This window comes from Somniosus microcephalus, chromosome 22 (genome assembly GCF_052327205.1).
Source record: "Somniosus microcephalus isolate GS21.2 chromosome 22, FLI_Smic_1.0, whole genome shotgun sequence".
NCBI classification, from domain to species: Eukaryota; Metazoa; Chordata; class Chondrichthyes; order Squaliformes; family Somniosidae; genus Somniosus; species Somniosus microcephalus.
This window is the reverse complement of record NC_141008.1, coordinates 48,446,192-48,470,776: the sequence shown is the minus strand read 5'-3', so window position 1 is coordinate 48,470,776 and position 24,585 is coordinate 48,446,192. Positions and strand designations below refer to the sequence as shown.

The following is a 24,585-nucleotide window of genomic DNA, read 5'->3' as shown; positions in this document are numbered from 1 at the left end:
ATTTCTTTAGCAGCCTCCAGCGGTTCCTTTAAGGACTGCTGTCGAACTGGAAAAGCAAGTTGCAGCTTGCACGGTGCATGCTCCACCTAGTTTCTCACACATTTTACAGAAGGTTTCTGAATCAATCCCTTAATTGCATTTTTAAATTGATGCAATGCTGATTTCAGGCAGTCACCTGGTACGCCTAAAAGCAGTAAAGTTTTTGTACAGATGGGATTTAATCTGCTGCCCCGCAGAGTAGGTGCAGGACATCGCGCCCAGGAATTGGTATACACTGCACCCGTTTTACGCCCAAAAACCAGGCAAAACACGTACTCATTTCTACCCCAATCTGTCCAAATAACTTCTGTTGAATGTGGCCCTCACCAAGAGCCAGGATCAGGCCCACCATGTAACCCGAGTTCAACACCCCGGGACTGGATTATACGCTCAAGTCTCTGGAGTGGAGTCTTGAACCCACAACCTCCTGACTCAGAGGCGAGAGAGCTAGCCACTGAGCCACAGCTGACACCTAGTCTTGTCTAGTCCTGTGGTGGTGTTCCTGCTGAGCTGGAGGTTTTATGAGAACAACAACTTGTGTTTATACAGAGCCTTAACGTAGTAAAACGCCCCAAGGCGCTCCAAAGGAGCGATTATCAGACATAATTTGACACCGAGCCACATAAGGAGATATTAGGACAGGTGGCCAAAAGCTTGGTCAAATAGATAGGTTTTAAGTAACATCTCAAAGGAAGAGAGAGAGGCGGAGAGTTTTAGGGCCCGGGTAGCTGAAGGCACGGCCACCAATGGTGGAGCGATTAAGAGACCATAATTGGAGGAGCGTTGAGATCGCAGAGGTTGTGGGGTTGGAGGAGGTTACAGAGATAGGGAGGGTCGAGGGCCATGGAGGGATTTGAAAACAAGGATGAGGATTTTTAAAATCGATGCTTTGCCAGACAGGGAGCCAATGTAGGTCAGCGAGCACAGGGGTGACGGGTGAACGGGACTTGGTGCGAGTTAGGATACGGACAGCTGAGTTTTGGATGACCTCAAATTGATGGAGGGTAGAACGTGGGAGGCCGGCCAGGAGTGCGTTGGAATAGTCAAGTCTAGAGATAACAAAGGCATGGATGAGGGTTTCAGCAGCGGATGAGCTGAGGCAAGGGCGGAGACGGGCGATGTTACGGAGGTGGAAGTAGGCGGTCTTGGTGATGACGCGGATATGTGGTCGGAAGCTCATCTCGGGGTCAAATATGACACCAAGGTTGCGAACAGTGTGGTTCAGTCCCAGACAGTTGCCAGGGAGAGGGATGGAGTCAGTAGCTAGGGAACGGAGTTTGTGGCAGGGACCGAAGACAATGGCTTCAGTCTTCTTTTCAGCTCATCCAGAACTGGGTCTGACAATTTAGAGACCGTAGAGGGGTCGAGAGAACTGGTGGTGAGGTAGGGCTGGGTGTCGTCAGCGTACATGTGGAAACCGACGCTGTGTTTTCGGATGATGTCGTCAAGGGGCAACATGTAGATGAGAAATAGGAGGGGGCCAGGGATAGATCCTTGGGGGACACCAGAGGTAACGATGCGGGAGCGGGAAGAGAAGCCGTTGCAGGTGATTCTCTGGCTAAGAGGAGTTTTGATAGAGGCGTTCAAAATCATGAAGGGTTTTGATAGAGTAAATAAAGAGAAACTGTTTCCAGTGGCAGGAGGGTCGAGGACACAGATTTAAGGTGATTGGCAAAAGAACCAGAGGCGAGATGAGGAAACATTTTTTTTACGCAGTGAGTTGTTGTGATCGGGAATGCGCTGCCTGAAAGGGCAGTGGAAGCAGATTCAATAGTGACTTTCAAAAGGGAATTACTTGAAAAGGAAAAATTTGCCTGGCTCTGGGGGAAAGAGCAGGGGAGCGGGACTAATGGGAGAGCTCGTTCAAAGAGCCGGCATGGGCATGATGGGCCGAATGGCCTCCTCCTGTGCTGTGTGATTTGATGATTATGATCAGGGATACAGACAGATGGAATTTAATTTAATTTGAAAACAATTTAATTTAAATCTTATATTTTAGCTGGAAAAATGGGCTCTCTGTGGCTCGAGGGGCCGAATGGCCTACTCCTGCTCCTATCTTCTATGCATTGCTGGTCATCTTCCAGAACTCGATAGACTCTGGAACAGTACCCATGGATTGGAGGGTAGCTAATGTTACCCCACTATTCAAAAAAGGTGGTAGAGAAAAAGCGGGGAATTATAGACCGGTAAGCCTGACATCGGTAGTGGGGAAAATGCTAGAGTCCATTATAAAAGATGTAATAGCAGAGCACTTGGAAAGCAGTGACAGGATCGGACAAAGTCAACATGGATTTACAAAAGGTAAATCATGCTTGACTAATCTACTGGAATTTTTTGAGGATGTAACTGGTAAAATAGATAAGGGAGAACCAGTGGATGTGGTGTATTTGGACTTTCAGAAGGCTTTCGATAAGGTCCCACATAAGAGATTAGCGTGCAAAATTAAGGCACATGGGATTGGGGGCAAGGTATTGACTTGGATAGAGAACTGGTTGGCGGACAGAAAGCAAAGAGTTGGAATAAACGGGTTGTTTTCCGAGTGGCAGGCAGTGACTAGTGGGGTACCGCAAGGATCGGTCCTAGCACCCCAGCTGTTTACAATATATATTAATGATCTGGACGAGGGAATTGGATGTAATATCTCCAAATTTGCAGACGTCACAAAGCTGGGTGGGAGGGTAAGCTGTGAGGAGGATGTCGTGAAACTCCAGTACGATCTGGACAGGTTGGGTGATTGGGCAGAAACATGGCAAATGCACTATAATGTGGATAAATGTGAGGTTATCCACTTTGGTAGCAAAAACAGGAAGGCAGATTATTATTTGAATGGCAATAGATTGGGAGAAAGGGAAGTGCAAAGAGACCTGGGTGTTCTTGTGCACCAGTCGCTGAAGGTAAGCATGCAGGTGCAGCAGGCGGTTAAGAAGGCAAATGGTATGTTGGCCTTCGTAGCAAGAGGGTTCGAGTACAAGAACAAGGATGTCTTGCTACAGTTGTACAGGGCCTTGGTGAGACCGCACCTTGAGTATTGTGTGCAGTTTTGGTCGCCTTACCTGAGGAAGGACGTTCTTGCCATGGAAGGAGTGCAGCGAAGATTCACCAGGCTGATACCTGGGATGGCAGGAATGACGTATGAGGAGAGATTGTGTCAATTGGGCTTATACTCACTGGAGTTTAGAAGATTGAGAGGGGATCTCATCGAAACCTATAAAATTCTGTCAGGCCTGGACAGACTAGATGCAGGAAGGATGTTTATGATGGCTGGGGAATCCAGAACCAGGGGTCAGCCATTTAGGACTGAAATGAGGAGGAATTTCTTCACCCAGAGAGTGGTGAACCTGTGGAATTCTCTGCCACAGAGGGCGGTGGAGGCCAGTTCATTAAATATATTCAAAAAAGAGTTGGATATATTTCTTAAGGCTAAAGGGATATGGGGAGAAGGCAGGAACAGGGTACTGAATTTGGATGATCAGCCATGATCTCATTGAATGGTGGAGCAGGGCCGAATGGCCTACTCCTGCTCCTATCTTCTATGTTTTGCTACTGGCTGTGAGGGGAAGGGCAAGTATTCATATTAGACCAGGGCGGGGCCTGCCCTGATTGACAGTCATATATTTGCATAACACTGACGACGGCGGTTGTCAGCAAATCCGTTCACACATCCACCAGCGATTTATTGGAAAGAAGCCGCAGAAAATACAGAGAGCGCCCAACTCGGGCGGCGACGCCTAATATCAAATAAAGTGAAGCCATTTAATGTTCAAAATATTAAAAGCAATTCCGGGACTGCCGTTACCTGACGGGAGGCTCGCGCCGCGGAGACAACAGCAACCGGACTCCGGCCCGGGGGTGGGCTACAGCAGGGCGCGGGGCATCGCAGGAGGGGCGGGGCTACAGCAAGGGGCGGGGCTACAGCAGGGGGCGGTGCTTCCGGAGAAGCCTCAGGGCAAGAGAAAGGGGCGGGGCAACGGGGAGAGGGCGGGGTATCGGGGGACAGGGCGGGGCTACATGAGGGGGCGGGGCAATTGAGGGCGGGGCTGTGGGGAGGGCGGGGTATCGGGGGACAGGGCGGGGCTATAGCACGGCAGACCGTGAAGGGAGAGGGCGGGGCTCCTGCGCGTCCTGTCAATCAAAGCTCTGTGTCTGTGAAAATATCTATCTGACCGCTGTTATATTTTTACATCCGTCCTGTCAGAAAGATTATCAAATTGAATTTAAATCTCGGCTCTTTTATGGTCGGGTTGTTTTAGGGGGATTTTTGTGAGCGGGGATGGTGAGGGTGAAAGGTCAGGAGGGGGGGAGGCAAGGCAAGGCGGGTAATGGCGGTGGGCTGAAGAGACGCTGCTCGCTGGGGATTCGCAGTACAGGCGCTGCTCTTCGTTCGTCCGTGTGTGTCTCGGTGAGAGGAAGACAAGGAGAAGGAAGCTGCGGGGCGGTGAGTGACTAGCTGCCGATGACGAAAAGAGCGCCGGTGCGGCAGGGCCTGGGTTGACGAGGCCGAGGGGGTGGCGAGGCGAGGCGGCCAGGCCCGGCACTGCACTGAACACCTCACTGGGCGAGGACCCCGGGAGGTGCTGCTCCACCGTCTGTCCAACAGGTGGCGTTGCCCCAGGTAACAAACCCCGAGCCACCTGGGAGATACTGCTGTACCTGACCAGAGAGTGTTTGATGGGACAGTGTAGAGGGAGCTTTACTCTGTATCTAACCCGTGCTGTACCTGCCCTGGGAGTGTTTGATGGGACAGTGTAGAGGGAGCTTTACTCTGTATCTAACCCGTGCTGTACCTGCCCTGGGAGTGTTTGATGGGACAGTGTAGAGGGAGCTTTACTCTGTATCTAACCCGTGCTGTACCTGCCCTGGGAGTGTTTGATGGGGACAGTGTAAACATAAGAACATAAGAAATAGGAGCAGGAGTAGGCCAATCGGCCCCTCGAGCCTGCTCCGCCATTCAATAAGATCATGGCTGATCTGATCCTAACCGCCAATCCACTATCACAGAACCATCTCCTGAATCTAACAGAATTAGACACACGAAATAGGAGCAGGATCAGGCTACACGGCCCCTGGGCTCGCTCCGCTACCCACAGGGCCATGACCGATCCGAACCTAGACTCATGTCCAAATTCCTGCCCTCTCCCCGTAACCCTTAATTCCCTTTACTTCTAGGAAACTGTCTATTTCTGTTTTAAATTTATGTAATGATGTAGTTTCTACAGCTTTTTGGGGCAGCATATTCCATGGACCTACCACCCTCTGAGTGGAGTAGTTCCTCCTCATCTCAGTTTTGAAAGAGCAGCCCCTTATTCTAAGACTATGCCCCCTAGTTCTAGTTTCACCCATCATCGGGAACATCTTCCCCGCATCCACCCGATCAAACCCCTTCACAATCTTATATGTTTCAATAAGATCGCCTCTCATTCTTCTGAACTCCAATGAGTAGAGTCCCAATCTACTCAACCTCTCCTCATATGTCCATCCCCTCATCCCCGGGATTAACCGAGTGAACCTTCTTTGTACTGACTCGAGAGCAAGTATGTCCTTTCTTAAGTATGGACACCAAAACTGTACGCAGTATTCCAGGCGCGGTCTCACCAATACCTTGTACAACTGAAGCAATACCTCCTTATTTTTATATTCTATCCCCCTAGCAATGAAAGCCAACATTCCATTGGCCTTCTTAATCACTTGCTGCACCTGCATACTAACCTTTTGAGTTTCGTGCACCAGGACCCCCAGATCCCTTTGTACTTCAGTACTTTCCAGTTTCTTGCCATTAAGATAATAACTTGCTCTACGATTTTTCCTGCCAAAGTGCATAACCTCACACTTTCCAGTATTGTATTCCATCTGCCAAATCTCTGCCCACTTACTTAGCCTGTCGATGTCCCCTTGCAGGTTTTTTATGTCCTCATTCACTACTTTCCCTCCCATCTTAGTATCATCTGCAAACTTTGATATGTCACACTCGGTCCCCTCCTCCAAATCGTTAATATAGATTGTAAAGAGTTGGGGACCCAGCACTGACCCCTGCGGAACACCACTAGTTACTGATTGCCAGTCTGAGAATGAACCATTTATCCCAACTCGCTGCCTTCTGTTAGATAGCCAATCCTCTATCCATGCCAGAATATTACCCCCAATCCCGTGATTTTTTATCTTAAGCAATAATCTTTTGTGTGGCACCTTGTCAAATGCCTTTTGGAAGTCTAAATACACTACGTCCACTGGTTCCCCTTTATCCACCCTATACGTTACTTCCTCAAAGAACTCCAGCAAGTTTGTCAAACATGACTTCCCCTTCATAAAACCATGCTGACTTTGTCCTATTAAATTATGATTATCCAAATGTCCTGTTACTGTCTCCTTAATAATGGACTCAAAATTTTACCTACCACAGATGTTAGGCTAACCGGTCTATAGTTTCCAGCCTTCTGTCTACTGCCCTTTTTAAATAAGGGTGTTACATTAGCAGTTTTCCAGTCTGCCGGGACCTTTGCCGAGTCCAGGGAGTTTTGGAAAATTATTACCAATGCATCCACAATCCCTACCGCCACTTCCCTCAAGACCCTAGGATGTAAGCCATCAGGTCCAGGTGATTTATCCGCCTTGAGTCCCATTATTTTACCGAGTACCACTTCCTTAGTGATTTTGATCGTGTTTAGCTCCTCCCCCCCTTTAGCCCCCTGGTTGTCCAGTGTTGGGATATTCTTAGTGTCTTCTACTGTAAAGACTGATGTAAAATATTCATTGTGTTTTTGCCATCTCCATATTTCCCACCATTAATTTCTCGGTCTCATCCTCTAAGGGACCAACATTTACTTTAGCCACCCTTTTTTCTTTTTATATAACTATAAAAACTCTTACTATCTGTTTTTATATTTTTTGCTAATTTACTTTCATAATCTATCTTCCCTTTCTTAATCAATCTTCTTGTTATTTTTTGCTGTCTTTTAAAGTTTTCCCAATCCTCTATCCTCCCACTAGATTTGGCTACCTTATATGCCCTTGTTTTTAGTCGAATACTATCCTTAATTTCTTTACTTAGCCACGGATGGCTGTCTTTTCTTTTACACCCTTTTCTTCTCAGTGGAATATATATTTTTTGGAAGTTGTAAAATAACTCCTTGAATGTACACCACTGATCATGTATCGTCTTACCCTTTAATCTATTTTCCCAATCCACTCTACTCAATTCCGCTCTCATACCTTCATAGTCTCCTTTATTCAAGCTTAGCACGCTTGTTTGAGATCCAACCTTCTCACCCTCTAATTGAATATGGAATTCAACCATGTTATGGTCACTCATTCCAAGGGGATCCTTTACTAGGACATTTTTAATTAATCCCGTCTCGTTACACAGGACCAGATCTAAGGTTGCTTGCCCCCTGATCGGTTCAGTTACATACTGCTCAAGAAACCCATCCCTAATACACAATGAACTCATCCTCAAGGTGTAGAGGGAGCTTTACTCTGTATCTAACCCGTGCTGTACCTGCCCTGCGAGTGTTTGATGGGAAAGTGTAGAGGGAGCTTTACTCTGTATCTAACCCGTGCTGTACCTGCCCTGGGAGTGTTTGATGGGACAGTGTAGAGGGAGCTTTACTCTGTATCTAACCCGTGCTGTACCTGCCCTGGGAGTGTTTGATGGGACAGTGTAGAGGGAGCTTTACTCTGTATCTAACCCGTGCTGTACCTGCCCTAGGAGTGTTTGATGGGACAGTGTAGAGGGAGCTTTACTCTGTATCTAACCCGTGCTGTACCTGCCCTGGGAGTGTTTGATGGGACAGTGTAGAGGGAGCTTTACTCTGTATCTAACCCGTGCTGTACCTGCCCTAGGAGTGTTTGATGGGACAGTGTAGAGGGAGCTTTACTCTGTATCTAACCCGTGCTGTACCTGCCCTAGGAGTGTTTGATGGGACAGTGTAGAGGGAGCTTTACTCTGTATCTAACCCATGCTGTACCTGCCCTAGGAGTGTTTGATGGGACAGTGTAGAGGGAGCTTTACTCTGTATCTAACCCGTGCTGTACCTGCCCTAGGAGTGTTTGATGGGACAGTGTAGAGGGAGCTTTACTCTGTATCTAACCCGTGCTGTACCTGCCCTGGGAGTGTTTGATGGGACAGTGTAGAGGGAGCTTTACTCTGTATCTAACCTATGCTGTACCTGCCCTGGGAGTGTTTGATGGGACAGTGTAGAGGGAGCTTTACTCTGTATCTAACCCGAGCTGTACCTGCCCTGGGAGTGTTTGATGGGACAGTGTAGAGGGAGCTTTACTCTGTATCTAACCTGTGCTGTACCCGCCCTAGGAGTGTTTGATGGGACAGTGTAGAGGGAGCTTTACTCTGTATCTAACCTGTGCTGTACCCGCCCTAGGAGTGTTTGATGGGACAGTGTAGAGGAAGCTTTACTCTGTATCTAACCCGTGCTGTACCCGCCCTGGGAGTGTTTGATGGGACAGTGTAGAGGGAGCTTTACTCTGTATCTGTCTCTAGCCACAGACTCCATCCCTCTCCCTAGCACCTGTCTGAATCTGAAGTAGATTGTTCGCAACCTTGGTCTCTGATTTGACCATGAGCTGAGCTTCCGACCACATATCCTCTGCATTACCAAAATAGGCTACTTCCACCTCTGCAACCTCGCCTGTTTCCGTCGCGCCTCAGTTCATCTGCTGCTGAAACCCTCATCCATTCCTTTGTTAACTCTAGGTTCGACTGTTCCAACTCTTAGCTGGCCGTCTTCCAACCTTCCCCCCTCCGCAAACTTCAGCTGATCCCAAACTCTGCTGCCCGTATCCTAACTCCCACCAAGACCCGTTCACCCATTGCCCCTACGCACCATTGGCTCCTGGTCCGGCAATGACACAATTTTAAAATTCTCATCCTCGTGTTCAAATCCCTCCATAGCCTCATCCCTCCTTATCCGCTGTAACCTCCTCCAGCCCTACAACCGTCCAAGATCTCTGCGCTCTTCCAATTCTGGCCTCTTGCGCAACCCTGATTTCCATCGCTCCATCATTGGTGGCCGTGCCTTCAGCTGCCTGGGCCCCGAGGGTCTGGAATCTCCTCTCTAAACCTCTCCACCTCTCTCTCTCCTTTTAAGACGCTCCTTAAAACCTGTCGCTTTGAGCAAGCTTTTGGTCACCTGCCCTAATATCCGTTTGTGGCTCGGTGTCAGATTTTGTTTTATATCGCTCCTGTGGGACATTCTACTACGTTAAAGGCGCTGTATAAATGCTACTTGTATTGTGTCTGATCACTCGTCCCTTTCGTTCACTCGAGCGCTCTTCTCTTCTCTCCAGTAGAATTGCTGAGGTTGTGATGGCTGCCGTGGGCTTTAAACGGGAAGGTCCGCAGTTTATCAGTGAGCTGGCAGTGCGAGGCAACGCTGCCATCCTGGACTATTGCCGCACGTCGGTGTCGGCGCTCTCGGGGGCCACCGCCGGGATCCTGGGGCTGACGGCGCTGACGGGTTTCGTCTTCTACTTCATCGCCTCCTTCCTCCTCTCCGTGCTGCTGATCGTGAAGGCCGGGCGGCGCTGGAGCAAGTACTTCAAGTCCCGCCGTCCGCTCTTCACCGGCGGCTTGGTCGGCGGGCTCTTCACCTACATCCTCTTCTGGACCTTCCTGTACGGCATGGTGCATGTGTACTGAGGCGGGAGCCTGTCCCTGACCCTAACCCCATCACAAACAATCGGGACGGGACAAAGGTCTCGCTCTCACTCGCCGTGTCTGCTTAACCAATCTTTAATTTAAACCTGTCATAGAGTCACAACCTGCACCGATGTGTTTCCTAGTTGTAATTTCATATTCCACTTTAGGTTCTGTTGTCGTCGAGTTTTGTACGGTTTTTGCATTGATCGATGTGGCTGTACGTTTTTTTTAAAAATGTTGTTGGAAAATTTACATCCCGGGACAAACCCGGAAAAGTGACCGAGGGATTTGTGTTTATCAACCAGTGCGTTCTGAACTCATTCCTCGCTTCCCTCCAACTGGTCAGTGAGGGGTCGGGGAACTGACCTTGCTCGTGGGTGGAGACTCCTGGGGGCAGGGAAATTCTCTGACTGTGTTGTGAAAAGTGTTTGTCGTTGGAAGTGGAGGGGGACTTTTCTTGGATCATCCTCCACTTGCTCTGTGTGTGAGAGCCAGACACCAGCTCGGGCCAGAGTCTCCTCCTCGGTGTATAAAGCACTACCTCTCTGTGTGTTACTGCATGCTCCATGTGCCTCCCTCCCCCTCCCCCTGCACAGGGTCCATGGGCAGGAGTTCAGGAGCACTGTGAGGGCAATGGCTCTGTTTCATGTTCCCGGTATCTGGCTCGAGGGTACTGTATAGATCAGCTCTGTGGTGGGATGGGTAACATTAGTCTGTCCTGGGTTGAGATGCGGTGTGGTAGAAAGTGCAGGTTGGCGCACCTCCTTGACTCCGTGTGTGCAGTGTGTGGGGCCCCCTCCCTCCCTCTGCTGCTCTCAGTGTCTATCGGGTGTGCCGATCCTGACGGGCTCCGACGGGAATGACCATTCATGCAGATTTGGAGCAGGGTGTGCCACAGGCACGGAGATTTGGGCAGTTTCTATAATCGCACCTGCTGAAGTCTGTGGTTCCCGTCCTGTATTTGGCAAAATGGGAAGCTGCAGAAATGTTTGCTGGAAGACCAGGCTGATTTACTAAAGAGCACAGGAGCATCGTCAGGGAGGACTGGAATCGGTTTCAGTGTCGGACAGGCTGTAGCACGTTCAAAATCTGAGAATCAAGGATTTACAATTAAACGATTTTGTCACTACTGATGGCCATTGGTTTACTTAACTAGCTGTTTTTGTGGGAACCAGTGGGATGCTGGAGAAAAGTAGCAAATAACGTTGTCTTAATTTGTGTTCACCAGGCAGGCTGCCTGCTTACAAGAATAAACTCAACCTAACCAACCACCTTGGAATTCTTTTTGATTCTAGTTTTTTTTCCCCCTCCAAGTCTGGCTCGAGCTCACCAATAATTGGGTTCCACCTCCTGTGAAATGTTCTCCGTTTAGTGCACCTTGTTGTAGAGTCTGTTTGTCCCACAACTGACGCCCTCGTCATCCAGCCGTGACGATCTGTAGTGTTTGCAGATTACTTCGGGGGCAGGTTTCTTGACACAGACAGCACACGTGCATTCTGTTTTAGACCCACCACTTAAAACGGCCAGTGGCTTGTCGCGACCAAAAAATGATTTGCATTATCAATTTCAAAGTTGGGTCTTGAAGTGCCCCGTTTATTTCTGTTTCCTCACCAGTTCGTATCTCCCGGTCTCACTCTACAACATTCCTGTTACATTCTTGAGTCACACAGGGTCATGAACAACCTGCACGGGATCTACACCGGGACATCGATTTATCGCCCAGCAGTTCGCCGCCCTGATGTAAGCGAGGCCTCAGGCGCCGCTTCGCTGTGGTTTCAGGCAACAGGTTCCTGCATCCCACCCGCCAAAATAGACCCCCCTCCCATTCTACCTAATCCGCGCCCGTGTTCAAACATGAACTGACCCATTGTCAGAAGGTCGTGGGTTCAAAAGTCCCACTCTAGACGCTTCAGCACATAATCCAGGCTGATACTCCAGTGCAGTGCTGAGGGAGCGCTGCACTGAGGTGCCGTCTTTCAGATGAGACGTTAAACCGAGGCTCGTCTGCTCTCTCGGGCAGACTTAAAAGATCCCACAGCCACTCTTGGAAGAGCGGGGGAGTTCTCCCCGGTGACCCGGCCAATATTTATCCCTCAACCAACATCACTAAAACAGATTATCTGGTCATTTATCATATTACTATTTGTGGGACCTTGCTGTGCACAAATTAGCTGTAATGCGCTTCGGGACGTCTTGAGATCGTGAAAGGCGCTATAGAAATGCAAGTTCTTAATACTGTAAGAAACAGCGAAGAGTCTCCACAACCCGCCGACTGAATCAGAAACGTGAACAATAAATTGTTACAAAACAACTTTATTCCCTGGTTTTTGCAGTATTTTTTATACACACCTGTTACAGTGGAACCTGTGACTGACAGCAGCACCTGCTTAAAAACATCAGTAATTCTTAAAAAGCAACGCTTTGATTACACCAACAAAGTTAAGGTGAGGACTCCTCGAACACGCACGGCTCGCCCGACTGTAGAGCTGAAACCCAAAGCGAGAGGTGGATTCTGGGTGGAAGGAGCTGGAACGTGAGTTTACACTTTAAGACTGTAGCTCTGGTCAGGGAGCCAATCGCCCACAAGAAGCACAACGGTAACTTCACTAAGTTATGGAGGGATGTTGTCGGGTACAGCCCTCAGGTTTACCAGCAAACCTGGGGAGGAGGGGGCGCGAAACATTTTTAAATACTCTTTTTCCCTTCCCTAAATAAAATATCACCAAGCAACTGCTGTCCCCAGTGGCGAATAAGCTCAAAAGTTTACCCGCAAGATTTTTGCATAGAATGTTTCAAGCGCTAAATGCAGAAACATTGAATTAACAGACACCGATTCTGAAGCACTTATTCCCGGTGATTGGCTGCTTTCCTAGTTTTGTTCCTGCGGGTTTCTACATTTCAAAAGAAAAGAAAATGGTTTTATTGAGGATGGGACCTGGAGCTCAGCTTGTTTTTTTCCCCCGTCGCCCCTCGGGAGTGGGGCTGGAAGTTGAGGGAGCTGCGTTGTATTCTGGCTAACGTCGGGATGATCCCACGCTCCATCCCTGGTGGGCGGTGTCGCTGACAGGAGGGACCTCGGCCATAAACAAGTACAACCTAAACCTGCATCACCCAGGGACCGTCCACAAAATACACCTGCACAAATCAGGGACTGTCCATAAATTGGGACTAGCACAAACCTGCATTACCCAGGGACCGTCCACAAATAGGTCTCAGCAATATACACCTGCACAAATCAGGGACCGTCCACAAATAGGTCTCAGCAATATACATCTGCACAAATCAGGGACCGTCCATAAATTGGGACCAACACAAACCTGCATCACCCAGGGACCGTCCATAAATTGGGACCAACACAAACCTGCATCACCCAGGGACTGTCCATAAATTGGGACCAGCACAAACTTGCACAAATCAGGGACTCTCCATAAACAGGTCCTGAGAGAGACAGGGACTATTCGACTGTGTTAACTGATCTGTTCTGTCCCAGGGCCACTGCTGGACGTGTTTCATAGTCATTTGGCTAAAGTTTCCGGAACTTTTTTGGTAAACGGGGAAGGACTGTATTTAATGCTTAATTTCGTTTAAAATCACGATTACAGTTCAAAGGCAGAAAAATCAGTAAATTACAAATTTTACAGTTACTACAAATCAGTGCAGCTTTTAGTGTGAATATTACTTACATCACAGTTTATTTTTAAGCTTTTTCTTAACTTTTTTTTATACACAATTTTACACCGCTTAAAGTGCCTAGGGTTATAATCAGGAGTCTGGTGGTGGGGTTGGGGGGGGGAAAACGGCTGTGTAATATCCGACACTATCTTCCCCCAACGAACCGAGTTATCACTACCGAGTCGAAGAGTTTGTATGCAGAGTGCGAGAATCGATCCACCGATCTCCATCCTCACTTCCGCTTCCCAAAGAGCGACTTTTTGCTGGAGGATTTATCGCCAGATATCAGCTTTGACCCGATCAGCAGACGAGCTTTCTCGTCCTCCTCTTGTTGGAGATTTCCGTCTGCTTTAGCCTCAGTGCTCCTACCCCTCGCCTCCGATCCCGAGGCTGGTTTCAGACGGAGTTTCTCCTTTATCACCTGTGCGAGGGGGAGGGGGCGACACATTAAAGGGAGGCTCAATGTTTTTATAACTGCAATTATCCAAGGCAGATTAGTTAGTTCCCAGTTTAAAACACTTTTGTTACCCAGATAGGCTCAGAGTATTACGAAGTATTCACAGCCCAGAAACAGGCCATTCGGCCCAACTAGTCCGTGCCGGTGTTTAAGCTCCACTCGAGCCTCCTCCCACCCTTCTTCATCTCACCCTATCAACATATCCTTCTATTTCTTTCTCCCTCATGTGTTTATCTAGTTTATCCAGCCTCCCCTTTAAATGCATCGTTGCTATTCGCCTCAACCACTCCCTGTGGTAGCGAGTTCCACATTCTATCCACTCTCTGGGTAAAAGAGCTGGGTCTGTATGCTTTAGAAAAGCATAGATTCAGGGATGATTTGATTGAGGTTTATAAATTAATGAAGGGACTTGATGTGGACCAGTTATTGGAACTGGACGGGTTGGGGCGGACCGGGGGGTCAGGATTAAGCTCAGGGCCGGGCTCGGTTGGGTCTTGGGCGGTGCTTCTTTTGTGGGCCTGTGGAACAGACTGCTGGCTCGTGCAGTGAATGCCGATTCACCGGATCCCTTCAAGCGAGAGGTGGGGCTGTCTCTGGCTGGAGCGGAGATCACCTCGTACAAGAGGCCGGTTATCCTGTAACGTAAATCAGGATCTGTGATCTCCTGGACTAGTTTCAATTGGAGAGGAATTTTCCAGATTGTTTTCCCCAAGTGACCCTGGGTTTTTAACCTGGCTTTTCTCCCCTCCCGGGAGATCACAGGGCTCTGGGTGGTGTGGGGAGTGTCTGCATCGAGGTGCACAAGACCTCACAATGATATGGGGCAGGCTGGGTGGACCAGTGGGTCTTATCCTATCTGCCATTTTCGCATGTTCGTGTGAACTCAGCAGTGATCAAGGTCAGCATCTGTGTGGCTCAGGACCACACTAGGCAGGCGGGGCACGAGAGATGGTGACTGGGGGCGGGAATATACTCACTGGGCCATTGAGAGAGCTAATTTGCCCATTAAGAGGGGAAAAATAGAGTACGAGAGTAAACTTGCAAGGAACATAAAAGCGGACTGTAAAAGCTTCTACAAGTATGTAAAAAGAAAAAGATTAGTGAAGACAAATGTAGGTCCCTTACAGTCAGAAACGGGAGAATTTATAATGGGAAACAAGGAAATGGAGGAGCAATTAAACAAATACTTTGGTTCTGTCTTCACAGAAGAGGACACAAATAACTTCCCAGGAATGCTAAGGAACCAAGGGTCTAGTGAGAAGGAGGAATTAAAGGAAATTAGTATTAGTAAAAAATAGTGCTGGAGAAATTAATGGGACTGAAAGCCGATAAATCTGCGGGTGTCGGCGGGAGGCGCGAGCAGGAAGCTTAAAAAGGCTTCAGAGACCCAGGTAAGGCCTCAGACTGCGGGTGTCGGTGGGAGGCGCGAGCGGGAAGTTTAAAAAGGCTTCAGAGACCCAGGTAAGGCCTCAGACCGCGGGTGTCGGCGGGAGGCGCGAGCGGGAAGCTTAAAAAGGCTTCAGAGACCCAGGTAAGGCCTCAGACCGCGGGTGTCGGCGGGAGGCGCGAGCGGGAAGCTTAAAAAGGCTTCAGAGACCCAGGTAAGGCCTCAGACTGCGGGTGTCGGCGGGAGGCGCGAGCGGGAAGCTTAAAAAGGCTTCAGAGACCCAGGTAAGGCCTCAGACCGCGGGTGTCGGCGGGAGGCGCGAGCGGGAAGCTTAAAAAGGCTTCAGAGACCCAGGTAAGGCCTCAGACCGCGGGTGTCGGCGGGAGGCGCGAGCGGGAAGCTTAAAAAGGCTTCAGAGACCCAGGTAAGGCCTCAGACCGCGGGTGTCGGCGGGAGGCGCGAGCGGGAAGCTTAAAAAGGCTTCAGAGACCCAGGTAAGGCCTCAGACCGCGGGTGTCGGCGGGAGGCGCGAGCGGGAAGCTTAAAAAGGCTTCAGAGACCCAGGTAAGGCCTCAGACCGCGGGTGTCGGCGGGAGGCGCGAGCGGGAAGCTTAAAAAGGCTTCAGAGACCCAGGTAAGGCCTCAGACCGCGGGTGTCGGCGGGAGGCGCGAGCGGGAAGCTTAAAAAGGCTTCAGAGACCCAGGTAAGGCCTCAGACCGCGGGTGTCGGTGGGAGGCGCGAGCGGGAAGCTTAAAAAGGCTTCAGAGACCCAGGTAAGGCCTCAGACCACGGGTGTCGGCGGGAGGCGCGAGCGGGAAGCTTAAAAAGGATTCAGAAACCCAGGTAAGGCCTCAGACCACGGGTGTCGGCGGGAGGCGTGAGCGGGAAGCTTAAAAAGGATTCAGAAACCCAGGTAAGGCCTACCAATCTCCAGTCTCCGAAGTCAGAGGGAAGGAGAGAGGTAAAAAGTAATCCAAGTGTGACGTCACCAGAAAGTGGGTAAGTGATTGGTTGGTAAGTATTTCTCTCTTTTTAAGCTTAAACTCTGTGGTTTATAGTTTCTAAGGTGCGATATTCATCATCTAGAATCGGGGCAGAGGGTATTTAAAAATAATATTAATAAATTTAATTAATTACATAGAATGGGAGATCAGGTGATGTGTTGCTGCTGCAATATGTGGGAGCTGGTGGACACCATTGATGCTCACAGTGATCACATTTGCAGTAAGTGTTGGCTGCTCGAGGAATTCCGGCTCCGTGTTGAAGAGCTGGAGTCCGAGCTTCAAACACTGAGACACATCAGGGAGGGGGAGAGTTACCTGGACTCTGTGTATCAGGAGGTAGTCACACCAATTAGATTAATTAATTCAGATGTAGTCCGTGGCCAGGGTCAGGATGGTGTGACTAGAAGTGAGGCAGGTACGGGGATCCAGGAGGTAGTGTTGGAGGTGCCGCAGCCCTTGCTCTTGTCCAACAGGTTTGAGGCTCTTACTCCCTGTGAGGATGGGAACAGGGACTGCGGGGAGGATGAGCAACCTGGCCACAGCACCGTGGAGCGGGGGGCCATTCAAGTGGGGGGAGTTAAAAGAAATGTTGTAGTGGTAGGGGATAGTATCGTTAGGGGGATAGATAGAGTTCTTTGCAGCCGAGAGCGAGAGTCCCGAAGGCTGTGTTGCCTGCCCGGTGCCAGGGTTAAGGACATCTCCTCTGGGCTGGAGAGAAACTTGGAGGGGGAGGATCCAGTTGTCGTGGTCCATGTTGGTACCAACGACATAGATAGGACAAGGAAGGAGGTTCTGCTGAGGGAGTTTGAGCAGCTAGGGGCCAAATTAAAAAGCAGAACCACAAGGGTAATAATCTCTGGATTACTACCTGAGCCACGTGCAAATTTGGCTAGGGTAAATAAAATTAGAGAGTTAAATGCGTGGCTCAAAGACTGGTGTGGGAGAAATGGGTTTTGCTTCCTGGGACACTGGCATCAGTACTGGGACAGGAGAGAGCTGTTCCATTGGGACGGACTTCACTTGGCCAGTGCTGGGACTAGAATCCTGGCGAATCGAATAACTAGGGCTGTAGAGAGGGCTTTAAACTAATTAGTGGGGGGGAGGTTTTAAGAGAGCGAAAAATAAAAATGACAGCGGAGAAGGCAATAGAGCAAGGTAGCAGTGGGGGAATTAAAAACCAGAGCATGTCAGGAAGGGACAGAATGTATAATGATAAAGGTAAAGTAGTAAAAGGGGTAAAAGCAGGAATAAATTGTCAGAAAACATATTTGAAAGTTCTTTATCTGAATGCACGCAGCATTCGTAACAAAATTGACGAGTTGACAGTGCAAATAACTACACATGGGTATGATCTGGTGGCCATTACGGAAACATGGCTGCAAGATAATCATGAATGGGAACTAAACATACAAGGGTATTTGACAATTAGGAAGGACAGACAGGAAGGAAAGGGAGGTGGGGTTGCTATGTTAATCAAGGATGGAATCACTGCAATAGTCAGAAATGATATTGGGTCAAAGGATCAGGATAGTGAAACAGTTTGGGTGGAGATAAGGAATAATAAGGGGAAAAAGTCACTAGTGGGCGTAGTCTATAGGCCTCCTAACAGTTGCAACTTTGTTGGTCAGAGTATAAATCAGGAAATAGTTGGGGCTTGTAATAAGGGAACAGCTATAATCATGGGGGATTTTAACTTTCATATTGACTGGACTAATCAAATTGGGCATTGAGGAAGAGTTCATAGAGTGTATTAGGGACGGGTTCCTTGAGCAGTATGTAACTGAACCAACCAGGGGGCAGGCAATCTTAGATCTGGTCCTGTGTAATGAGACAGGATTAATAAAAAATGTCCTAGTAAAGGATCCCCTTGGAATGAGTGACCATAATATGGTTGAATTCCAAATTCAGTTTGCGGGTGAGAGAGTTGGATCTCAAACCAGCGTACTGAGCTTAAATAAAGGAGACTATGAAGGTATGAGAGTAGAATTGACTAAAGTGGACTGGGAAAACAGATTAAAGTGTAAGACGGTACAAGAGCAGTGGTCTACATTCAAGGAGATATTTCACAACTTTCAAGATAAATATATTCCACTGAGGAAAAAGGGGAGTAAAAGAAAAGACAGCCATCCGTGGCTTAGTAAAGTAATAAAGGATAGTATTCGACTGAAAACAAGGGCATATAAATTAGCCAAATCTAGTGGGAGGATAGAAGATTGGGAAGCATTTAAAAGCCAGCAAACAATAACTAAAAGATTAATTAAGAAAGGGAAGATAGATTATGAAAGTAAACTAGCAAAAAATATAAAAACAGATAGCAAGAGTTTCTACAGCTATATAAAAAGAAAAAGGGTGTCTAAAGTGAACGTTGGTCCCTTAGAGGATGGGACTGGGAAACTAGTGGTGGGGAACATGGAGATGGCAAAGATGCTGAACAAATATTTTGTATCAGTCTTTATAGTAGAGGACACTAAAAATATCCCAACACTGGACAAACAGGGGGCAATGGGGGGGGGGGGGGGGAGGAGCTAAACACGATTAAAATCACTAAGGAGATGGTACTCAGTAAAATAATGGGACTTAAGGTGGATAAATCCCCTGGACCTGATGGCCTACATCCTAGGGTCTTGAGAGAAGTGGCGGTAGGGATTGTGGATGCATTGGTGATCATTTTCCAGAACTCCCTGGACTCAGGACAGGTCCCGGCAGATTGGAAAACTGCTAATGTAACACCCTTATTTAAGAAGTGAAGTAGACAAAAAGCTGGAAACTATAGACCAGTTAGCCTAACATCTGTGGTTGGCAAAATGTTGGAGTCCATTATTAAGGATACAGTAACAGAGCATTTGGATAAACATAATTTAACAGGACAGAGTCAGCATGGTTTTACGAAGGGGAAGTCATGTTTGACAAATTTGCTCGAATTCTTTGAGGATGTAACATACAGGGTGGATAAAGGGGAACCAGTGGATGCAGTGTATTTGGACTTCCAAAAGGCATTTGACAAGGTTCCACACAAGAGATTACTGATCAAGATAAAAAAATCACGGGATTGGGGGTAATGTACTCGCATGGGTGGAAGATTGGCTATCTAACAGAAAACAGAGAGTTGGGATAAATGGTTCGTTCTCGGGCTGGCAATCAGTAACTAGTGGTGTTCCGCAGGGGTCAGTGCTGGGACCCCAACTCTTTACAATCTATATTAACGATTTGGAGGAAGGGACCGAGTGCAACATATCCAAGTTTGCTGACGATACAAAGATGGGAGGGAAAGCAGTGAGTGAGGAGGACATAAAAAACCTGCAAAAGGACATAGACAGGCTAAGTGAGTGGGCAGAGATTTGGCAGATGCAACATAATGTTGGAAAGTGTGAGGTTATGCACTTTGGCAGAAAAAATCAAAGAGCAAGTTATTATCTAAATGGAGAGAAACTGCAAAGTGCTACAGTACAAAGGGATCTGGGGGTCCTGGTGCATGAAACACAAAAAGTTAGTATGCAGGTGCAGCAGGTGATCAGGAAGGCCAATGGAATCTTGGCTTTTATTGCAAGGGGGATGGAGTATAAAAACAGGGAAGTCTTGCTGCAGTTATACAGGGTATTGGTGAGGCCACACCTGGAATACTGCGTGCAGTTTTGGTTTCCATATTTAAGAAAAGATATACTTGCTCTCGAGGCGGTTCAGAGAAGGTTCACTCGGTTGATTCCAGAGATGAGGGGGTTGACGTATGAGGAAAGGTGAGTAGGTTGGGACTCTACTCATTGGAGTTCAGAAGAATGAGAGGCGATCTTATTGAAACATGTAAGATTGTGAGGGGGCTTGATCGGGTGGATGCGGTGAGGATGTTTCCACTGATGGGTGAGATTAGAACTAGGGGGCATAATCTTAGAATAAGGGGCTGCCCTTTCAAATCTGAGATGAGGAGAAACTTCTTCACTCAGAGGGTAGTGAATCTATGGAATTTGCTACCCCAGAGAGCTGTGGAAGCTGCAACATTAAATAAATAAAAAATGGAGATAGACATTTTCCTTGCAGATAAGGGAATTAGGGGTTACGGGGAAAGGGCAGGGAAGTGGACGTGAGTCTAGGTTCAGATCAGCCATGATCCTATTGAATGGTGGAGCAGGCCCGAGGGGCCGTATGGCCATACTACTGCTCCTAATTCTTATGTTCTTATCCCCGGGGCCTGATAATCTGCATCCCAGAGTACTAAAAGAGGTAGCCATGGAAATAGTGGATGCATTGGTTGTCATCTTCCAAAATTCTATAGATTATGGAACAGTTCCTGCAGATTGGAGGGTGGCAAATGTAACCCCACTATTTAAAAAAGGAGGGAGAGAGAAAACAGTGAACTACAGACCGGTTAGCCTAACATCAGTAGTAGGGAAAATGCTAGAGTCTATTATAAAGGATGTGATAACAGGAGACTTAGAAAATATCAACGGGATTAGACAAAGTCAACATGGATTTATGAAAGGGAAATTGTGTTTGACAAACCTACTGGAGTTTTTTGAGGATGTAACTGGTAGAATAGATAAGGGAGAACCAGTGGATGTGGTGTATTTGGATTTTCAGAAGGCCTTTGATAAAGTTCCACATAAGAGGTTAGTGTGCAAAATTAAAGCACATGGGATTGGGGGTTTGGATTGAAAATTGGTTAACGGACAGGAAACAGAGAGTAGGAATAAATGGGTCTTTTTCGGGGTGGCAGGCGGTGACTAGTGGGGTACCGCAGGGATCAGTGCTTGGGCCCCAGCTGTTCACAATATATATCAATGATTTGGATGAGGGAACCAAATGTAATATTTCCAAGTTTGCTGACGACACAAAACTAGGTGGGATTGTGAGTTGTGAGGAGGATGCAAAGAGGCTTCAAGGCGATTTAGACAAGTTGAGTGAGTGGGCAAATACATGGCAGATGCAGTATAACGTGGATAAATGAGAAGTTATCCACTTTGGTAGGAAAAACAGAAAGGTAGAGTATTATTTAAATGGTGATAGATTGGGAAATGTTGATGTACAAAGGGACCTGGGTGTCCTTGTACACCAGTCACTGAAAGCAAACATGCAGGAGCAGCAAGCAGTTAGGAAGGCAAATGGTATGTTGGCCTTCATTGCAAGAGGATTTGAGTACAGGAGCAAGGATGTCTTACTACAGTTGTACAGGGCCTTGGTGAGACCACACCTGGAGTACTGTGTGCAGTTTTGGTCTCCTTACCTAAGAAAGGATATACTTGCTATAGAGGGAGTGCAACGAAGGTTCACCAGACTGATTCCTGGGATGGCAGGACTGTCGTATGAGGAGAGATTGGGTCGACTAGGCCTGCATGTAGAGTTTAGAAGAATGAGAGGGGATCTCATTGAAACGTATAAAATTCTGACAGGGCTAGACAGACTGGATGCAGGGAGGATGTTTCCCCTGGCTGGGGGCTCTAGAACGAGGGGTCACAGTCTCAGGATACGGGGTAGGACATTTAGGACTGAAATGAGGAGAAATGTCTTCACTCAGAGGGTGGTGAACCTGTGGAATTCTCTACCACAGAAGGCTGTGGAGGCCAAGTCACTGAATATATTTAAGGAGATAGATAGATTTCTAGATGCAAAAGGCTTCAAGGTATATGGGGAGAGAGCGGGAATATGGTATATTGAGATAAAGGATCAGCCATGATTATAGTGAATGGCGGGACAGGCTCGAAGGGCCGAATGGCCGACTCCTGCTCCTATTTTTCTATGTTCTATCCTGACAGGGTTGACTGGGCAAAAGACCAGAAGGGAAACTGGCTGAGGAAAACCCTTCCTTAGGACTCAATCTGAGTTTCTATAACCACAGAATGGGACTGACAGCCAGCTATCAGTCAGAATGGGAATGGGATTTAAGGGGCTGATGGGGATTGGGATTTTTTTTTGTTATTATTAATTCTCTGGATGTGGGCGTCGCTGGCAAGGCCAGCATTTATTGCCCGTCCCGAGCTGCCCTTAAGGCCAAGATAGGCTTCATTCTTGAACCGCTGCAGTCAGTGTGCAGTCAGGTAGGGAGTTCCAGGCGATACATTTCCATTGATTGAGGAGCTGACGGAGATGTCTGAGTCGGAATGGGAATGGGATTGAGGGGGTTGACGGAGATGTCTAAGTCGGAATGGGAATGGGATTGAGGGGGTTGACGGAGATGTCTAAGTCGGAATGGGAATGGGATTGAGGGGGTTGACGGAGATGTCACTGAGCTGAACTGCCTCACTTTTCCGCCGAGAAGGAAAGGGATAACTCAGGAGAGACCTGGAGGACCTCGGATGGCCTACCTGGGCGAGCAGAGCCTTGCGACTGTCCCTCTTGACAGCCATGGCAAAGTCCAGCCAGGTCCACGTGTTGTTGTGGTATTCCAGGCACGGCAAAACCAGATTGAAATCCTTCCAGTCCTCGATATTCTTCTCACCCTGAAACAGACACAAATTCAGGAGATTCCCGGCACCGGATCCGAGGGCACGGTGGAGACAGACAACCAAGGGGATTTCCAGGATTGGGAATCCCAGTTACACGGAAGGCCACTGACTGTGGAACGTGAAACCCAAAACAACAGAAGATCCCGCACGGAATTTTACTAATTCAGTCTCCAAATCCCGAGAGAAGGTGCAGGAAGGGGCAGTTACTTTCTTTGTAAACAAAGATGCGATTGAAGATTTCAAGATGACAGAATCACAGAATCGTACAATACAGGAGGAGGCCATTCGGCCCATCGTGCCTGTGCCGGCTCTTTGAAAGAGCTCTCCAATTAGTCCCACTCCCCCGCTCTTTCCCCAGAGCCCTGCAAATGTTTCCCCCTCAAGTATTTATCCAATTCCCTTGTGAAAGTTATTATTGAATCTGCTTCCACTGCCCTTTCAGGCTGCGTGTTCCAGATCACAACAACTCGCTGCGTAAAAAAAATCTGGTTCTTTTGCCAATCACCTTCAATCTGTGTCCTCTGGTTACCGACCCTCCTGACACTGGAAATAGATTCTCCTTATTTACTCGATCAGAACCCTTCATGATTGTGAAGGGAATTGACAAAACTGGTCCCTGTGCTGAAAGTCACCACAGATTAAAAGTTCAGATTAAGAAGGGAAGGCAGGGAACATTTTCACCCAATTGGTTTGGAAATAAGTTAACCTGAAGGAGAGTAGGAGAAGGATGCCAAGGTTGGAGAATCAAAATCTTTCCATTTAGTGCACACAGGATCAGCATCAAACACTCCCAGGGCAGGTACAGCACGGGTTAGATACAGAGTAAAGCTCCCTCTACACTGTCGCATCAAACAATCCCAGGGCAGGTACAGCACGGGTTAGATACAGAGTAAAGCTCCCTCTACACTGTCCCATCAAACACTCCCAGGGCAGGTACAGCACGGGGTGAGATACAGAGTAAAGCTCCCTCTACACTGTCCCATCAAACACTCCCAGGGCAGGTACAGCACGGGTTAGATACAGAGTAAAGCTCCCTCCACACTGTCCCATCAAACACTCCCAGGGCAGGTACAGCACGGGTTAGATACAGAGTAAAGCTCCCTCTATACTGTCCCCATCAAACACTCCCAGGGCAGGTACAGCTTGGGTTAGATACAGAGTAAAGCTCCCTCTGCACTGTCCCATCAAACACTCCCAGGGCAGGTACAGCACGGGTTAGATACAGAGTAAAGCTCCCTCTACACTGTCCCATCAAACACTCCCAGGGCAGGTACAGCACGGGTTAGATACAGAGTAAAGCTCCCTCTATACTGTCCCCATCAAACACTCCCAGGGCAGGTACAGCTTGGGTTAGATACAGAGTAAAGCTCCCTCTGCACTGTCCCCATCAAACACTCCCAGGGCAGGTACAGCACGAGTTAGATACAGAGTAAAGCTCCCTCTACACTGTCCCATCAAACACTCCCAGGGCAGGTACAGCACGAGTTAGATACAGAGTAAAGCTCCCTCTACACTGTCCCATCAAACACTCCCAGGGCAGGTACAGCATGGGTTAGAGACAGAGTAAAGCTCCCTCTACACTGTCCCATCAAACACTCCCAGGGCAGGTACAGCACGGGTTAGATACAGAGTAAAGCTCCCTCTACACTGTCCCCATCAAACACTCCCAGGGCAGGTACAGCACGAGTTAGATACAGAGTAAAGCTCCCTCTACACTGTCCCATCAAACACTCCCAGGGCAGGTACAGCACGAGTTAGATACAGAGTAAAGCTCCCTCTACACTGTCCCATCAAACACTCCCAGGGCAGGTACAGCATGGGTTAGAGACAGAGTAAAGCTCCTTCTACACTGTCCCATCAAACACTCCCAGGGCAGGTACAGCACGAGTTAGATACAGAGTAAAGCTCCCTCAACACTGTCCCATCAAACACTCCCAGGGCA

General features: G+C 48.2%; 3 protein-coding genes across 4 annotated transcripts in view; 1 reads left to right on the top strand and 2 right to left on the bottom strand.

Moving 5' to 3' along the window:
• shpk (sedoheptulokinase) overlaps positions 1–3,820 on the bottom strand; it is a 30,799-nt gene extending 26,979 nt beyond the window's left edge. Inside the window, 1 exon segment of the mRNA XM_085964670.1 lies at positions 3,093–3,820. The gene's annotated coding sequence lies outside the window, so the exon portion shown is untranslated.
• A 499-nt stretch (positions 3,821–4,319) lies between these two features.
• On the top strand, positions 4,320–10,957 carry emc6 (ER membrane protein complex subunit 6). Of its 2 annotated transcripts, none has more exons than XM_085964669.1 (2): positions 4,320–4,474; positions 9,337–10,957. In XM_085964669.1, exon 2 carries the CDS (start codon positions 9,356–9,358, stop codon positions 9,686–9,688), a length of 333 nt encoding a protein of 110 aa, XP_085820795.1. In that variant the 5' UTR covers positions 4,320–4,474; positions 9,337–9,355; the 3' UTR covers positions 9,689–10,957. The 2 variants fall into 2 exon arrangements, with proteins under 2 accessions (XP_085820795.1, XP_085820794.1); XM_085964668.1 differs by having other exon boundaries at positions 4,322–4,474; positions 9,340–10,957.
• Positions 10,958–11,983: 1,026 nt separating this feature from the next.
• The window catches only part of LOC147102277 (bridge-like lipid transfer protein family member 2), a 97,643-nt gene continuing 85,041 nt past the window's right edge, over positions 11,984–24,585 (bottom strand). Inside the window, 2 exon segments of the mRNA XM_085965110.1 lie at positions 11,984–13,781; positions 22,503–22,637. Coding sequence (XP_085821236.1) covers positions 13,593–13,781; positions 22,503–22,637 — 324 coding nt within the window. The 3' untranslated portion in view covers positions 11,984–13,592.

What these genes read in the sequence shown, in the direction of transcription:
- emc6 (XM_085964669.1), top strand. Translation starts at nt 9,356, where the DNA reads ATGGCTGCCGTGGGCTTTAAACGGGAAGGTCCGCAGTTTATCAGTGAG.